Below are 13360 nucleotides of genomic sequence, written 5' to 3'. Positions count from 1 at the left end.
TTTCTAGAAACCTATTTATTATTATGTCTTAGTGTGATCTAGAATGAAATAAAACTTTAAAGAAAGTATACGTGTATTTTTTTATTTGTAGAAGCATCATGTTAATGAGTTATTTTGCAGTGGTAGTCTCCTACTTTGATGATGACCACCCATCAAACATATAAACATTCCTGCTAAAGTTCCCTCCATATCAGAGTGGATTTAGTAAAGGAACATATTGTAATGCACCAATTCATGAATATAATTATTTTTGTGCAGATTCTACACGATGCAGGATAGAATGGATTCAAATGGTAAAATGTCAAATGACAAATATTTACAATACATGGTTTCTGATCATTAAAAAGCAAAAAAGACATCCTGTCCAACTATGCATTAAAGAGGATTACATACTGTGAATATTTCACATTTAATAACAAAGATATTGCCATCACTGAATATGGTAAACATGAATATGGTCAAAAATTTACAATCAAGGCAAAGGTCCACTTTAAGAGTTCTCTTTATATCGTTTGACTGTACTCCCATTTGCTGCACCCAAATGTCAACCAGGGAGTAACAAAATTACAGAATTGTAATATTATCTCTACTCATTTAGCTTCAGTAAAGGACAATGTTCTTGAGTGTACAGACTTATCATTCACAGTGAACATAAACAGATGAAAATGAATAATACTAGAAATCTTGAGACTTAATTCTGTTGCTTTACAAGAAGGCAGTTTGAAATTTCGGTATATTTACAGCATTGAACACAAACTTCTCATATTTGCAACGTGGAGAGAATGTTGAATGTTATTTTATAGTGACAATTAAGTGTATTCAAATCTATAGAAGTATACGTTTATATAATGTTTACTTATAAAGCTAAGCCTCTTTTTTACATTCGGTAAGTACCGTCATTTCGACACAGAAACAGCAGCATCACAAAAAGACAGATGCTTGAGATGTACAGGTTTTTAAGAGCGTATACCTTTGCATAAATCAAGCAAAGGATATTTTGCCACAAAAGATTATTTGAATTTGTGACTTGATAGTATTTAAGCAGTCAGGAAATAGGTAAGATTCAGCCTTAATATTATGTACAGTTCTTTGCAATCTAGCTGCCCAAAACAGTTAAGAATAACTCAAGTAATAATATAGAACTGTGTATACAGTCAATTCTAAAGACAATAAAGTGCAAAACACAAGATATGCCACCAGAGCAGAGGCAATGCAAAACATTGTGCCACTGTGGAAGGGACACATTCACATTATTGAGTTAGGCAGAGGATGGAAGAATCACAAGGAGATCCACAGACATACCTGTAACAGGAAGAGAAGAGTTGCCGAGCTAGGTTTATGTATACTGAAAGCAGACACATTTTAAGGCTTATCTGTGAACAGTCTTGTTCTCATTATGTTTCTAAGCATAGGCCTCTTGAATAGAGGCTAAAAGACATGAATATTTTACACATCAGGTTTGTTGACTTGAACAACTCTTGTCAAGGTTTAATGTTGCATATTACATCGGCTCTGTATTGACGAATGCCTGTGGCTAATGCTGTAGACTTTCTATACTGTTTTTCCTCAATAGCCTGAAGCACAGTTAAGGCCACTCAATTTTGAAAGCCTCATCTGCAATGGTTGTTCATTCAAAACAATGGTTGTTTAATGATTTGTTACATTTAAATCCAAAATGCCTGCATGCCAGCTATTTCTTTGCAGCAAAATGTGTTCCCTTGTTCCTCAGACTGGTCCTTTAGGGGCTGTATGGTGGGGGCTTCTCATCAGGTGGGTAATAAGGAGGAGAATAACGAGGTGGGATCATATTTGGCCACATGTGACTGGCTCCAGACTGGGAGTCATCAGACAGGCCAAAAGATTCATTGAACATGCTGGCACCCTGTGAAGACACCTAACATTTTATAGCATATATTGTCAAAGTGGTATACTACAATTTACATTCATAAAAAGTGATTTCTACCTGAACCCTTACATTTTTTTTTGTTGGCATAAACTAATTTAGTCAGGTTGATTCATCTTAAATAACATTTCTGACTTTCACACCAGTGAATTTAGATGTTAGAACATGAAGTAAGTTTTTTTTTCAGTGTCCACACATAAACTAGAGGTGGGGGGAATGTGTGATTTGGTATATAATATAAAACATATCTAGTAATACCCACACGAAGCATGCAACACTGGTTAACTGTAAAAGTCCATAGTGAATCCAAATTACCTGAAGGTCATAGGCAGTGTATGGCGGTAAGCATGGGGCAGTGTTGTAAAAAGAGTTGTTGGAGGTGGTGGGGCCAGGAGTCTGTGGTGGTGGAGGTACAGGAAGAGGTTCTGGCTCACAGGAATCTGGCGCTGCTGCAGGCATCTCCAAAAAAAGCGAAAGACCCAATAAATGGCAGAGGAATCATACAGAATACCATATGTACAGTGATCAACATTCTGTATACTATGTATTGCATTGTGTTTATTTTCTATCTATCTATCTGTCTGTCACTCCGTCCATCTGTCTTAGTTAGGGAGGCTTTTGCAATGTATCAAGATTCTAAACGTCTAGAGGAGGCCGTTTTGACCATACTATATCTTAGTCTTACTCGTAATGATTTCGAATTTAATGGGAAATATTATTTACAAATATATGGTACAGTGATGGGGGAAAAAAGTGCCCTGGCGTATGCCGATATTTATTTTTGTAACATGGAAGAAACAGCTTTTCAGAAGTGTCAATATTTACCATTAATATACTTTAGATTTCTTGATGACATTTTTGGTAATATGGCATCACCCCATAGAAGAATTCCATTTATATCTACACAGCAAAGAATGCAAAAGAAGTGCTACACAGGGTGTGAAATCTCGGTGCTCTTTGGTTGGTTGGGATAATTAAGCTAAAAAACAAAAATAAAAAAATATTCCAAGGCACTCGAATTGTGTAGAAAAAAGTTAAAAAGCCTTTATTAAATCATGGCTTTTAGCAGTAAAATTGGTGACAGATACACCTACGCGTTGCGGCTTAAGCCTTCACACACCCTGACGAAGGCTTAAGCCGCAACGCTTAGGTGTATCTGTCACCAATTTTACTGCTAAAAGCCATGATTTAATAAAGGCTTTTTAACTTTTTTCTACACAATTCGAGTGCCTTGGAATATTTTTTTATTTTTATTTCCATTTATATCTATTTAGAATAGTCATCATCCTTCAATTAAAATAAATATGAGTTACAAGAGGAGAGATTGCAGTTTTTGTATACAGAGGATTTTTTTATATATATAATCTGGGAAAAGGAGAATAAAACTAAAGTCTACTAAAGTCTTTTTTAAATCGACTGATACTCACGCTTTACTGGAGAAATCCAGTTGCCATCCCAGGCACACTTTTAGAGGTATAATTAAATCACAATTAATTCAATTTAAAAGAATATGCTCGAAGGAGGAACATATTTTAGAAGCTATTGGAAGTTTGTTTAGGGCACTTCGACCGAGAGGTTATAGTAAGAGGTTTTTGAGAACAATAAAATGAGAGGTGATGCATATGGCTCCCTTAGATCTAAATAAGAAAAAGGAAACAAATAAGAATTTAATTCCATTTGTGTCTACTTATTCTCAAAACGTATATAGATTCCAAAAAAATGTAAGACAATTTTGAGAAGTTACAACAGAAAAATGAAAATTCTAAAGAATTTAGGGTAATATCAGCTTTTAAGAGAAATAGAAATATCAAAGATTTTCTGGCCCATTCGACATTTAAGTGTATTAATTCTCCTACTGAGAAATATTTTAGGATGTTTGATTATATTTTTTATCAATATTCTAAATTAGGGTATCCGATTAGACAATATTTTACACATGAGTACAGGAATATAGTGTAAGTTCTTAAATGTAGCGACAGAGTTGGGGAGTAACAGAATACATGTAACAGGATTACATATTTAAAATATAAGTAACTGTATTCCACTACAGTTACAATTTAAATAATTGGTATTAAGAATACAATTACACCAAAAAATTATTTTGATTACTGAAGAGATTATTTAGTATTTTATTGTTATTTGTTTCAGATGGAAAACATTTACACATATAAATGATGCGATCCAAAATGAATTTGAACAGCGGTGAAACACTTTCTTATGATGTGTTACATTCATACGAGCAGACAGAGAAGTAAGTTTGAAGTACGTTTGGAGCAAAGAAATTGAAATAAACCTTAAAATAGAAAAATTAATTCCAGCTTTCCTCTAAGCTAAAATGCTATTTCTAGCCATTTGACATGCACACGATCATATTTTTCTATCAACAAAATTCGAATCATAATTAGTGTTTTTCTAGTAAGACCTTTGATATTAGGGCAAATCATTTTTGTATTGTTTTCCTGTAAAAATATCTAAATATCCTTAAAAGAATATCAGTTTGATTTATCTTGTTTTAGAAACAACACTGCATAAGATATTTAGGTTTTTCATGTATTTTTCATGAATGTATTTTTAACTTGTGTATTTTGTCTTACTGAGTTTTTATAGTCAAAACAAGTGAAAAAATCTACCAGTGTTGAAGAAGTAATCCAAAGTATTTAGAATACATTACTGACCTTGAGTAATATAACGGAATGTGTTCCAAATTACATTTTACAGCATGTATTCTGTAATCTGTAGTGGAATACATTTCAAAAGTAACTTTCCCAACCCTGTGTAGGGAATGTGGCAAAACAGAGAAGCAACTTCAAGATAGAATAAAACAGCTTATCTATAATATAAGAAAGAAAAGTGGTTCCATGATACTTCATTAACCTTTTACTGAACATGGGGAAAAGGCCCTATTTACAAATTGGTGGATTGTTTTATCTATCTATCTATCTATCTATCTATCTATCTATCTATCTATCTATCTATCTATCTATCTATCTATCTATCTATCTATCTATCTATCTATCTATCTATCTATCTATCTATCTATCTATCTACATAAAAAAAAGTGGTTTGCTATGCATTTAAAGCTTACCATGTCCTTGAAGCCCCCCAGCACTGCTGCTGTGATGATGCCCAGAAACAGGGCAACAATGTTGAGGATAGTAGCAGACCATAGCAGGTGGTAAAGGTGCACAACATCCTGGCAGCTACGCACCTCTGTATATTCGTGGTAACCACCCCGCAGCTCCACTCGACTATGTTGGTTAAGATAGAGTCCAAAGAAAAGCATTATTGCAAAATATACATAAAAAGACACATGTGATGGGTAGAGTAACAAAAAAGGTAAAGCATGACATGAGAAACAGCGATTCATGCAATAAAATAAAACAAAAACATCTGCATACCAGTGCACATCACTCTTAAGAAGAGCATGAAATGGATAAATATATCCAATCCCCTTTTTTAAACTCACTGTCTTTAACTAAATTGTTGCTGTCTCTTTGCTCACTTCTATAAGAGGAACCAGATAATGGAAAATAAAGGGTTCTCTCATTTCATCAGTAATGTAACTGTACATAAAGTACAGTCACTGTACACAGCCAAACTCAGTAGTGTACCAACAACAAATGATGGGCTGTGAATGACAGTGAGGGACTAAAAGTAGAAAGACCTACTTCCAAATCATGGAGGATTTCCTAAACTTTTTCAAAACATCTTTATTCTGAAGTCCCATAAGAGGATGTTCTCTGAAACATAAATAAACACAAATGTTCTTTCGAACAGTGCTGAATTTAACGGGAAAAAAGCACACAACATACAAGCAAATAAAAAACATAAGTTAAAAAAAGTCAAACAAACATAGCTTTTTTTTTTTTAGATCTGCCCCTTTTGCAAAAGATATCCTAAGAGGGATATCAAATACACATACTTGCCACAGTTGTAAAGTTCACAGCAGTAGCAGGTGTTGCTTTTCACACGCATGTTACAGGAGACCCGAGATGCAGTTTGACAGTGGACCTGTGAGACAGATGTGCATTCTAAATTACATCCCACTTTACTGGTACATTCAGGGTTTTACTCTCCTTCAAATTGAGAGGAAATGGGTTAAGATACTGTAGGTTAAAAAGGGCACATCAGGGTAGCAACCGACTCACTTCAAAATCAAGTGAGGTTCCACTGGAATAATATTCACATCGGCCAGCATATAGAGGTCTGAGGTCCTTTGAAACAAAAAATACAGTCTGCCATGATAGAGCATCAGCAGCAATGAATATCTTTGAATATGTGTCTATACATGGTACGAAATAACTTACTATATGTCTTGCAGCAAATACTCCATCCACAATAGCACAACAAAAGGCAGCCACCACACCGAAGCTGATGAAGACAATGGAGGCCACCAGCTGTAAGCAAAACAGCAATGTCAATTGCTCAACAGGCTGCACAGGACCTATTCACCTTCTCTAATAGCTTAATGCATGTGCACTCACACCTGGGCTACCATGCCTATATACGATTTCCCGACTAATGTCTACAGCCGCAGACTTAACTTGCTATGTCTAACATGTATAGGTGTTATTCGGTAGACGATAACATTAGACGATGCATCTGTTTACAATTACGCAGTTAATTAAGAATGTAAATTCTAAGACTTTAGTCATTCATTTTACAGTTAATACAATATATTTTTTGTTTAAACATTGGCCCATATCACTTAGTTTACAAATTTAAAACTATGACTTGCTCTGCACATAAATAACTAATATTGGCATTATATTCATGCTGGTTAGCCAGAGGGGAACTGGCTCCCACAGTAAGCCTGGTTTCTCCAAAGGTTATTTCTCTCCATTAATTAACATCTTATGGAATTTTGTGTTCCTTGCCACAGTCGCCTTCGGCATGCTCACTGGGCACTGGGTTACAAATACAATTATTATTCAATTATTTATTTTTATTCACAATTTACAAATGCACAATGATGACTCTAAGATTTAATAGATTTTACAGCTTCATTTTCTGTTAGTGCATGATTTTCTGTAAAGCTACTTTCAAATGATGTGTGTTGTTGAATCCTCTATACCCATAAAAATGACTTGTCTAGTCAGGGGGCATAGTGCGGTCTGGTAAGACCTTCACAGGGAGTGCCTTTCTTGCCATTTCACCACCTCCCATAGGATTTAAATACATGTCGCTCCATTCTGTCAAGAGGCCTTGGTGTTATGGCATTGTACACAGAAAAACAACAAAAAATATTTTGTTGCCCATATTTGATAAATGGACATTTCAAGTGTCATTGTTTATACATCTTATATAAATAAATACATATGTTAAAATATTGAAATCTTTCCTAAATCCTCTCTCTTCAGTGGGGTTCAAAAGTCTGAGACCACTTTTCTATTAAAATACAATTACAATTACAATTTATATAATCCGAATAAAGATTTCAGGAAACAAAACTCATCCTCATGCCATACCAGACAAGTATGACCTTCTTCTGTAGAACACAAACAAAGATTTTTTTAAGAAGAATATATCAGCTCTGTATGTGCATTCAATGCATATTTCATATGACTCCAGTGGTTAAATCCATGTCTTGGATGAGAAAGAGATTCATATTTAAATCCTTTCTACACTAAATCTCCACTTTGACATTCCTCTTCTTTTGTTTTTGGCAATTTGGATTTGTTTGTGCATATTGCCACCTACTGGGGAGAAAGGACAATTTACAGGAAAAAAAAACTTAAATCTAGATTTGTTTCTCACCCACATCTATCATATCGCTTCTGAAGACATTGATTAAACCACCGGAGTCGTATGAATTACATTTATGCTGCCTATATGTCCTTTATGGAGCTTCAAAGTTCCAGCCACCATTCACTTGCATCGAATGGACATACAGAGCTGAAACATTCTTCTAAAAATCTTTGTTTGTTTTCATCTGGGATGGCATGAAGGTGTATAAATTATGAAAGTATTTTCATTTTTGGGTGATCTATCCATTTAAAATAATTTTTAGAATTTCTTAGTATTTATTCCCCTTTTGCTTTAATGCTAGCATGCACTCAAGCTAGTATGGACTATGTATGTGCAAAACCTAATAGTCTATGTTATCCCAGCATAATTTCAGGATGTTCCAAAAAAAAAAAAAAAAAGACTTTTTGATCATTATCACAAAGTACTGTACAGTTGATCAGTGACCTAGAAAACATGCAAAATCTTAAATATTTCTTCTTCATATTACATAATATCCTAAACATTCCATTTATTTCCAGGTTTAAGTGATTTCAGATTTTCATAGTGGTCTCAGACTTTTGGACCCCCTCTATTTATATTCTTATCATACACTCCACTGTGTGTATCCTGGATTTGCCTAGCGGTAAGTGTACCTGTGCGTGCGTCTATGATCTAGCCAAACATACTGTCCTTATTCATTCTTTATTTCGATTGTGACACCTACTATTCCTTCTGCACTGCAATAGCTTCTGAACATTCCTGCCTGGACATCCATCCTGCTCCCCTTAAACTGAGCTATTTCAGCACGCCCTGCACCATGCCCTGCTATTTGAGCTAAAACCTGTGAGCCATTTCTGCCATTATGACACCACTGAAAACAAGAAGCTCATTCTTGAAAATGTGTTTGTGCTCGCAAAATAGAATTTGATTATTTTATTTTTTTACGTCAATTGAACAATGGAATGCAAAAGCACAGAAACTGATATAAACAGTCTAACGAAAGACTCCTTACCATCTGCCTCTTATTCTCTATCAAATGGGCGCCAATGATTCCGAGAAAGGACCCGAAGCCAAGCTGAAAATATCACAGGACACAACATTGTCACTATAGTTGTGCAAAAGACAAACCTATGTAAAAGCTGTTAGATAAGGAATTACATTTTTAAGGAATCAAGACTCAATTAAGATTTCACATAAAAGCTGTTAATTCTCACTCAGTACTATTATTATTGTTTTTATGGTTTGGTCAACGGTCAAATTAAGAGCTATAAATGAAATCTGACCATGTCACTATCATATAGCATTTTAAAACAGCCAATTCCTAATTAATATCAGGAAACACCTGTTACAAAATATTCTTGGTTGTTGATTATCCTTGCACGTTTCTCTTGGAGTGCGAACAATATGAGATTTTCTCTTGATGAATAATGAATGGAATAAGCTTTCTCAAATCAGACTTACAGTAATTAGGTAATGGCCATCATTTACCACTGGGGTGAGAAAAAAAATAAATAAATAAATAAACAGTGAGTGCCTTCCCTTCCCTCAATACATGGCTATGGACATTATTGGCACACTTACAATGACTCCTGGATAGTAGCCACCAACAGTGATGTTTTGTGTCCTAGTGGTAGCGGCCAGCCCAAAGACAAGGATAAGTATGGACACAATAAGGAGCATTGCTGTTACTATGATGGACTTTCTTTTCCTCCTTTTAAATGAGCCTGTGAAAGACAATGAAGTAGGAAGATGCCACACGACAACACGCCTTTTCCTTAGCCAACATTTGAATATCAATTCTTTCATTGGAATCACACTAAAATCACATTAATTTTGTGGAAAAGCAAACATAAATGTGTTATTTAACGCCGTAAACAGCGTATTTGACCTCTTGCGTGTTCATAGTATCTGCAGCTGCAATGGCACTGCCACAACCCAGAAACCCAGATAAATGTAGGTGATACAATATGAAACAAAACAGGCTGTTTAAAATAATAATCCACATGTGGATGATTGATTGATAGTGTCTATTTTAATCTAAATAACCAATCAATCTTACATCTACATTCGTTGGGTACATGCAGGGATGTATGTTACGGGACGCTTATTTCTCTTTCCTTCTAGCCTAATGTAATAAGTACGATAAATAGCTAACCTTGTTATTAAATACAAGTATTACGTTCAAATTTACATTCAAGTGTAAACGGTGGGCGTAGTGAATGACATTGACCTTGTACTTACCCATCGCGTCCGAAATAGGTATACCACTGCCTTGCGCATTCAAACCCGCTGGCATTTTAAAATGAGGATATGCGGCATTAGCTTCAATTCAAAAACAAAGAACCTAGTTGACGAGACAAAGATGTCTTCCCTCAAAGTTAACGAATGGAAAATCTTGGCTTGCCGTGGCATTCTCTGACAACATGCGTCCCCCTGTATTGCCGTGGTTCTCTCATCAGCATCGGTGTGTTCATAAATCCTCTGGCCCGCATCCCTTCTCCCAAACTCGCTGCGCCGCACGTAGCACCGCAGTGCGCATGCGCAACGTAGAAACGCTGGCTCTCTTTCCCTGTGGGTCAGAGATATGTTTGTTTGAAAACTGCTTACATATACTTGCATATCAGTCGTTGCACTTCATACATTTAAGCTCTTTGCTAGAACTGTACAAGTACTGACACTCTCCTAAAGAGAAAACCACGTTCTTAAAGGTATATTCTGGGTTCAAGAAAAATTAAGATCAATCGATAGCATTTGTGGTATTATATTTATTTTTTTCAAACAAAAAAGAAACAATCTGGGTTCCAGTGATGCACTTTCAACAGAAGTGAATGGGGCCAATTCGTAAATTATTTATTTATTTATATTTATCCCCTTTTCTTCCAATTTGAAATGCCCAATTCGTACGACTTAGTAGGTCCTCGTGGTGGCGTGGTTATTCACCTGAATCCGGGTGACGGAGGACAAGACTCAGTTGCCTCTGCTTCTGACACTGTCAATCTGCGCATCTTATCACGTGGCTTGCCGTGCATGTCTCTCCCTTGAGACTCACAGCATGTGGAGGCTCATGCTATTCTCCGAGATCCACACACACAATTTACCACACACCCCATTGAGAGCGAGAACCCCTAATCCCCACCACGAGGAGGTTACCCTATGTGACTCTACCCTCCCTAGCAACCGGGCAATTTGGTTGCTTAGGAGACCTGGCTGGAGTCACTCAGCACACACTGGATTTGAATTTGCGATTCCAGGGGTGGTAGTCAGCATCAATAATCGCTGAGCTACCCAGGCCCCCCAATCTGTAAACATTAAAGTCAGGGACTAAATAATAATATATTTTTTTTAATTATTATTTGTTTTCATTTTGGAAAAATGAAAATTTTGACAGTGAATTTTTCATTCCGGTTCTAAAGTTCCATAGCCTTTTTTACAAATGTTAGATCCAAATAAAAGAATGGTTAATAACATTATTTTTAAAATGACAGTACTTTTCTAAGTGGTGGGTGAAATACCAATTGCAGCATTGCCAGATCTCACAAGAGAAGCAAGGAATCTGGTCTGGAAAAACAAGCTCAAAATAAACCACTTGCCACAAAATTTAAAAAATATATATACAAAAGAAACAGCAATTTACCACAATAGAAATCATAACAAGCATACAGTTAATTAACAGTTAAGTCAAATTTGAATTAAAGATCTGTTTCTGAGTCAAAACCTGGCAACATCAAATCTGTATTAATGCATCATATCTAATACTAGCTGAGACCATGGAAGTGGAACAGGTAGAACATCAGCCTCTGGAGCAGGATGACCTCAACTTTGAGAAATGGAAGCCCAAGCAAAAGCCCAAGAGGACACTTCATGAGAAAATCGATGACATAAAGACATACCTGTGGAACGCAGAGACTAAGGAGTTTATGGATCGCTCATGGAGGAGTTGGAGTGTATCTCGATACCGAGCTGTATATGAATGTACACCAGAAGTTTCAACATGATTTTTAACCCAAAAAATGCTTTTGAAAAATGATAAGCTTTCAATTTCTGCCTTTAAACCCTTCAAAAACTGGCCCCATTCACTTATATTTTAAGTGCCTCGCTGTAACATTTATTTTTGCTTCTTTTTTTTCACGAAAGTGGGGGACGAAGTGAAATACATTTTTTGTTAATCAACATTATGCCACAAATACTGAAGATTGCTTAGGGTGAGTGGGCACCATAATGGTAGTTTAAGGTCAGATAGAATAAAAATGTAGTGTAGTTGCAAGCTTTCTCTTCCAAAAATGACTTCCAAATCAATGTGAATGTAATAGAAGTTCATAAAACAAAAGTTTGCAAATCTTCTCCCCATTTTATTACTGAATTCGGATCACTCATAAAACCCCCTAATCTTAAAAAGAATAAAATATTTTTTAAACATTATGGAGAATTATTTCTTATACTTTGCTTTCCGCTGTATGTGCTTGAAATATGTCTTTGTTTCTATGTTGTGTTAGTTTGGTTTTGTCCTGCCTTGATAATTGTGCTTTTGTCTTTTTATTTTTGTTTATTACTAATCCTGAAATCAGGGTTGTAGCTAGAGGAGTGAAAGGTGGTAATGATTCTAGAGGCAACAATTCTAAGGTGTAGGGGCCCTAAGCCAGTCAGGAGCCCAAGAATACCCAGCAACAACCTTGCCTAAAATTGCTGTACAATATTTTTTAATAAAAAAGTAATGAAAGTGCGCCACCAACTGGCTATTGTGTAAACAAAGGAGGGGTGGGGGTGAAGATAAAAAATCAGAGGTTTGCATTTCTGCGGTGAAATACGTTTCCCCCGCAAATTCCCTTTAAAAGGTTTTAGAGATGTAGGCTTTTGAGTATTTTATTCACGCGCTTGAGATGCCATTGACAGAAACAATTTGGCAGTCCTCATTTTTGCCTCGTGGTCTCAGCGATCTTAACTGTTATTTAAGAATTCCTATTATCACACACGAGATGCATGGCCAAAAAGATAAGATTAAACACCGTGTGACGTAGGCCTAACATTTAGAGTTGGTGTTGTTACACATTCTACTTACACTATTCTGTTGTTGCCTAGAAGTGTGGCTGTACTGCTACCAGCAGAGTTTAAGTTTGTTCATATAAGCAAATGTAATCAAATTAAAGTTAGCCCATAACTTTCAAACAAACAACCAAATAGGCTAAGTAGCCTAAATAAACGGCGGCATTCAATCTGGGTCTACAGCGATGAATAGCCAACATTTAGCCTAACCCGCTATATACTTTTGTAGCAAAGTAAATGATTGAATGTGCTCGGCTATAGCTTCAGTCATGGATGGTCTTTCTTTGAATGACCAAAGAAAGCAAAAAAGAACCAGACGAGACCGAATTTTCCATGACGCATTCTTTTCAGGTTTAAAAAAATCAGCGGGTTCACAGAGCTCAACGTGACATGTGTACAAATATAAAGCTTTCGACAATTATCTTCTTTTATTACACTTTTAACAATTACAAACACCAAAGCAGGCCCATATGTCCGAATTTAGCGTCTCTTTTACGCATTACGTAATGCGCGTGTATATAGTCTCTCCACATATAGGCTACAGCCCAACGAGTCAGTGGTGATAGTTTACTAAAAGACTTCTGCGTCCTAAACCTCACAGATCTAATGTGGTTGCTGATGCAGTTTGTAGTGATTGACAACGGCAAATGTAGTTCAGGACAGAAACTTTTAATGCACATAGCGTTTTTC

General features: G+C 36.0%; 1 protein-coding gene across 3 annotated transcripts; it reads right to left on the bottom strand.

Annotated features, from left to right (window-relative positions):
- Positions 1 to 84: 84 nt before the first annotated feature.
- Positions 85 to 10144, bottom strand: LOC127659988 (transmembrane protein 255A-like). 3 transcript variants are annotated; one of them, XM_052150015.1, is made up of 10 exons: positions 9872 to 10144; positions 9212 to 9354; positions 8643 to 8705; positions 6211 to 6300; positions 6052 to 6117; positions 5826 to 5914; positions 5572 to 5643; positions 4989 to 5151; positions 2219 to 2362; positions 85 to 1882 (listed from the first exon to the last, which is right to left on the bottom strand). In XM_052150015.1, the coding sequence occupies exons 1-10, from the start codon at positions 9924 to 9926 to the stop codon at positions 1739 to 1741; spliced, it is 1029 nt and encodes a 342-aa protein (XP_052005975.1). In that variant the 5' UTR covers positions 9927 to 10144; the 3' UTR covers positions 85 to 1738. The 3 variants fall into 3 exon arrangements, with proteins under 3 accessions (XP_052005975.1, XP_052005977.1, XP_052005976.1); XM_052150017.1 differs by having other exon boundaries at positions 2219 to 2352; XM_052150016.1 differs by lacking the exon at positions 5572 to 5643.
- Between the last annotated feature and the right edge of the window lie 3216 nt (positions 10145 to 13360).

This window comes from Xyrauchen texanus, chromosome 19 (genome assembly GCF_025860055.1).
Source record: "Xyrauchen texanus isolate HMW12.3.18 chromosome 19, RBS_HiC_50CHRs, whole genome shotgun sequence".
Classification (NCBI taxonomy): domain Eukaryota; kingdom Metazoa; phylum Chordata; class Actinopteri; order Cypriniformes; family Catostomidae; genus Xyrauchen; species Xyrauchen texanus.
Note: the sequence above shows the minus strand (reverse complement) of the source record. Positions and strands in the feature narration are given on the sequence as shown.